This window comes from Glycine max, chromosome 16, assembly GCF_000004515.6.
Source record: "Glycine max cultivar Williams 82 chromosome 16, Glycine_max_v4.0, whole genome shotgun sequence".
Classification (NCBI taxonomy): Eukaryota; Viridiplantae; Streptophyta; class Magnoliopsida; order Fabales; family Fabaceae; genus Glycine; species Glycine max.
This window is the reverse complement of record NC_038252.2, coordinates 4,144,658-4,148,654: the sequence shown is the minus strand read 5'-3', so window position 1 is coordinate 4,148,654 and position 3,997 is coordinate 4,144,658. Positions and strand designations below refer to the sequence as shown.

General features: G+C 28.9%; 1 protein-coding gene across 1 annotated transcript; it reads left to right on the top strand.

Moving 5' to 3' along the window:
* Positions 1-1,250: 1,250 nt before the first annotated feature.
* On the top strand, positions 1,251-3,997 carry FT3A (protein FLOWERING LOCUS T-like). Its single transcript, NM_001253077.2, has 4 exons — positions 1,251-1,572; positions 1,754-1,815; positions 1,926-1,966; positions 3,448-3,997. Exons 1-4 carry the CDS (start codon positions 1,372-1,374, stop codon positions 3,669-3,671), a joined length of 528 nt encoding a protein of 175 aa, NP_001240006.1. The 5' UTR covers positions 1,251-1,371; the 3' UTR covers positions 3,672-3,997.

The following is a 3,997-nucleotide window of genomic DNA, read 5'->3' as shown; positions in this document are numbered from 1 at the left end:
GTCGTGGTAGACAGCCAAGACAAGCACTTGGATTAGATGGATGTAAAGACAAATTTTCTTCACAATGATCTAGAGAAGCAAATTTACAAGGAGTAGAATTTTAGGTTGCTTGGTGGAAATTGTTGAGAATTCGAGGGAGATAAACATCGGGAAAATATTTATCAATAAGCCACGAGTAAAACTCACAAGTGAACTTGACATCATACTTCAACTCAAAACCTTAAGACATTAGGTTTGTAGGTCTTTCCACTTATATGTTACTCAACTTGTTCATTTTATCCAATATTGGTACCAAAAGAACCAAAAGTACTAGAATTAGAGACAATAAGATATCACAAAGCTGCCCACCTCCGATGCATGACCGCCCACTAAGACTACTAAGCTATTTTGAGAAGTAGCTTCTCATAGTACACTTGGTGTGTAATTTATTGTTTTACTTCCAAGTTTAGAAAAAAAATTTCTTTCTTCTAACGTACTTATGATAGCCAAGAAAAAGCTTTAGCAAACAACAGCATAAGGTTGTGTGTGTTTTTGTGCAAAAAAAAGTAATATTTCTTAAGAGTCACTACTACTCAATCCCTCTTTTATTGTGACTCTTTGTTCCACTTCAAGCTTGAATATATTAACCCTCATGATTTTAACATAAATCTCAAAACATGGGTACCCAAGGTACCTTGCGTAATACACTAGAAGATATTACTGTAACTACGCTTAGGTTTATAGAAATGTGAAAATTTAAAAAAATACAAAAGAACATCAATATCATGCGGAAACTAAACAATTAACTATACAAAGATAGCATACATTTTATATAATGAAAAATCTAGAATAAATATAAATAATTTAAAATTTAAAAAAATGTACTATTTAAAATTGACTAAAATATGTTTTTCATTTTCGTAAATACGAAAATATTCAAAATTCGTCTATTCAAAATTTTCAACACATTTTTATTCTCACAAAATTGAAATGCATAACTAGTAGTGTAAAAAAAAATAATACACATAAGTTTGGATGTTCGAACCTTATTTCGAAAAAAATGATATATTTTAATTTTGTGAGAAAAAAACACTGAAAATTTTACAGAGACGATTTCCGAAAATTCATATTTATGAGGAAAAAAAATATGTTTTAACCTTTAAAATTTTATTTTATTCTTTTCGGGAATAGGTTCCAAAACTCACGCGTGCTTTCAATACATAAAACCAAAAAGATTATTTTCCAGACAATAGAGGTGGGAATATCCCATCCCCTCGTCCTTCACTCTGTATAAATAGCTAGCTATGTGGGTGTTGTAGTACAATTGTCTTTGACATAAAAGCATATTTGTGTTTATAAGCAGTGTGACTCAGTGAAGTGAGTTAGTTAATTATGCCTAGTGGTAGTAGGAACCCTCTTGTTGTTGGGCGTGTTATAGGGGAAGTAATAGACCCCTTTGAAAGTTCTATTCCTTTCAGGGTGACCTATGGTAATAAAGAAGTGGGCAATGGTTGTGAGCTTAAACCTTCTCAAGTTCCCAACCAACCTAGAGTGAGTATTGGTGGAGATGATCTCAGGAAATTCTACACTATGGTAATTAGTTACATTAAATAGTTATCATATTATATATTTACACACACACATATATATATATATATATATATATATATATATATATATATATATATATATATATATATATATATATATATATATATATATATATATATTGCTTTACTAAACAAATTCTGTTTAATTTCATCTTCTATCAAAGGTCATGGTGGATCCTGATGCTCCTAGCCCAAGTAACCCTAATTTCAGAGAGTATCTTCATTGGTGAGTACATGCCTTACGTATCGTTAATTAGTTGAACCAAATTTATATATAAGAGACTTTAGTTACGTTACATTATAACTAACACCCTTCCCTCTGTGGATTTTATATAGGTTGGTGACTGATATTCCCGAAACTACAGGGCCTAATTTCGGTGTGTGTATATATATATATATAGGTTACTTTTCCCATTCATTTAAAATACAAATAACTCCCTTAAATTTTAAGTTGATTTTAAAAAGAATATTAAGAATTAGGGTTATCTTTATTATTATTATGAGTGTATATAATAAAAATCCGATACATTATACTAACATTTTTATATTTTTTGTTAAAAAAGCCTAACATTTTTATATTGATAATATATATTTATTTTCTATACTAATAAAATTGTCTGTTAGTATGATTTGTCATACTTTTATTACAGACTTCCAATATTTATACTAAGGATTTATTTAATTGTTAGTCAAAGATTATACTAACATAGATTAATCCAATGTCGTATACTATAAGAAAATAACTTTTCTTTTATAGTAAATTGAAATAAGTTATTTTCATTTTAACTATAAATTTATTTATCAGGTAGATGTTTAATTAGTTTTAAATTACCCAGACCGGGACAAACATTAAATAGTATAAAAATATTTTCTAAAAAAATAACTTAATGGATAATTATTAGTACGTCTAATCAAGCTAAAAGTCAGCGTAGCTACAATATACAAGCATTGTTAACCCTTTTCTTTTTTGTTAAAAATTCTCTTGTACGTTATACTTTTCCTTTGAGGCTTTTTCTTTGTATTAAAGACCCTTTATACTTTTCTCTAAATAATAAATGAAACTTTCGTTTAGAACATAGCAGAAATATATTACAAGAACTCATATAAAACAAATGCCAAAATACTTAATTTTATAAATTATATTACAAATTAAACAAGTGAATGAGCGTGAAAATGTAAATTAACTCTATAAGTATTAAAAATATTTGTTTTCGTATGTAGAATTAGTTACTTTTGTGATATCATTAAAAATGTTATGTGTAAGATAGATTAATATAGAGCTTTTATATTTGTACAACATTTTTTTAACATCAACACTGATTTTTTATTTTACTTGTTTATATTTTGTTCGCATATTACGTCACAATCACAAGATTATAAAAAGTGACATGAATATATACAACACCCAAATTATATATTCAATTTGAATCTGCTATTGAATTGTATACATTGTAATTTGTCGACAAGTTTGCGTTACCACAATCCGATTTTGGAACCTATCACATCATGCGCGAAACACTAGTTTCAAGAAAATCTCTTGTCGTGCAGGGATTGGTGTATAAAAGTATTGGAATCATTTGTGGCCAATGTTTCATGAAATATAGTACATGAAATACAAATAGTGTGTATATGATGATGCATAACATCTCATGCAGGAAATTAAAAACTGATTCCACGAGGCATCAAATTCTAGATTACATGCGATGAGACAAATGACATGTCTCAAAAGATATACAAATATCTAATTCCAATAAAACAAATCTAACACCAAAATATGCTAAATTACGAAAATGCAATACCAGTATGAGTCGTTTATAAATATGTTAATTGTGAGTTTGCATGATTTGTACGTATGTAGGTAACGAGATCGTAAGCTATGAAAGCCCGCGACCCACGATGGGGATTCATCGTTTCGTGTTTGTGTTATTCCGTCAACAGTTTAGACAGAGGGTGTATGCTCCTGGATGGCGACAAAATTTCAATACTAGAGAATTTGCTGAACTTTACAACCTTGGATTGCCGGTTGCTGCTGTCTTCTTCAACTGTCAGAGGGAAACTGGCTCTGGTGGTAGAACATTTTGAATAAAAAATTATTATACCAAAAGTGCATGTTTAATTAATGAATAATACTATATATAGCGCCCAAATAAGAAAGGTAATCTACATATAATAACACTCATGAGTCACATACACATGAATATGTAACCGAAGCACTCATATGTACCACTTTATTTTATGTAGTACTATTATATAGTTATATCAATATAAATATAGAATATTAAATATTTAACTAGTAGATCAATTCCCTGATCCTCCAAGTGGAGCTTTGGGATCATGGAGTTTGTCAAGTGTCAACAAAATATTTATTTTATTAGATATTTAATGTATTTTTTTTATTAGGGACTCAA

Excerpts from the sequence above, each read along its gene's own strand:
- FT3A (NM_001253077.2), top strand. The coding sequence starts at position 1,372 with ATGCCTAGTGGTAGTAGGAACCCTCTTGTTGTTGGGCGTGTTATAGGG. Across the intron at positions 1,573-1,753 it reads TCAGGAAATTCTACACTATG|GTCATGGTGGATCCTGATGC; the intron begins GTAATTAGTTAC and ends CTTCTATCAAAG. Across the intron at positions 1,967-3,447 it reads AACTACAGGGCCTAATTTCG|GTAACGAGATCGTAAGCTAT; the intron begins GTGTGTGTATAT and ends GTACGTATGTAG.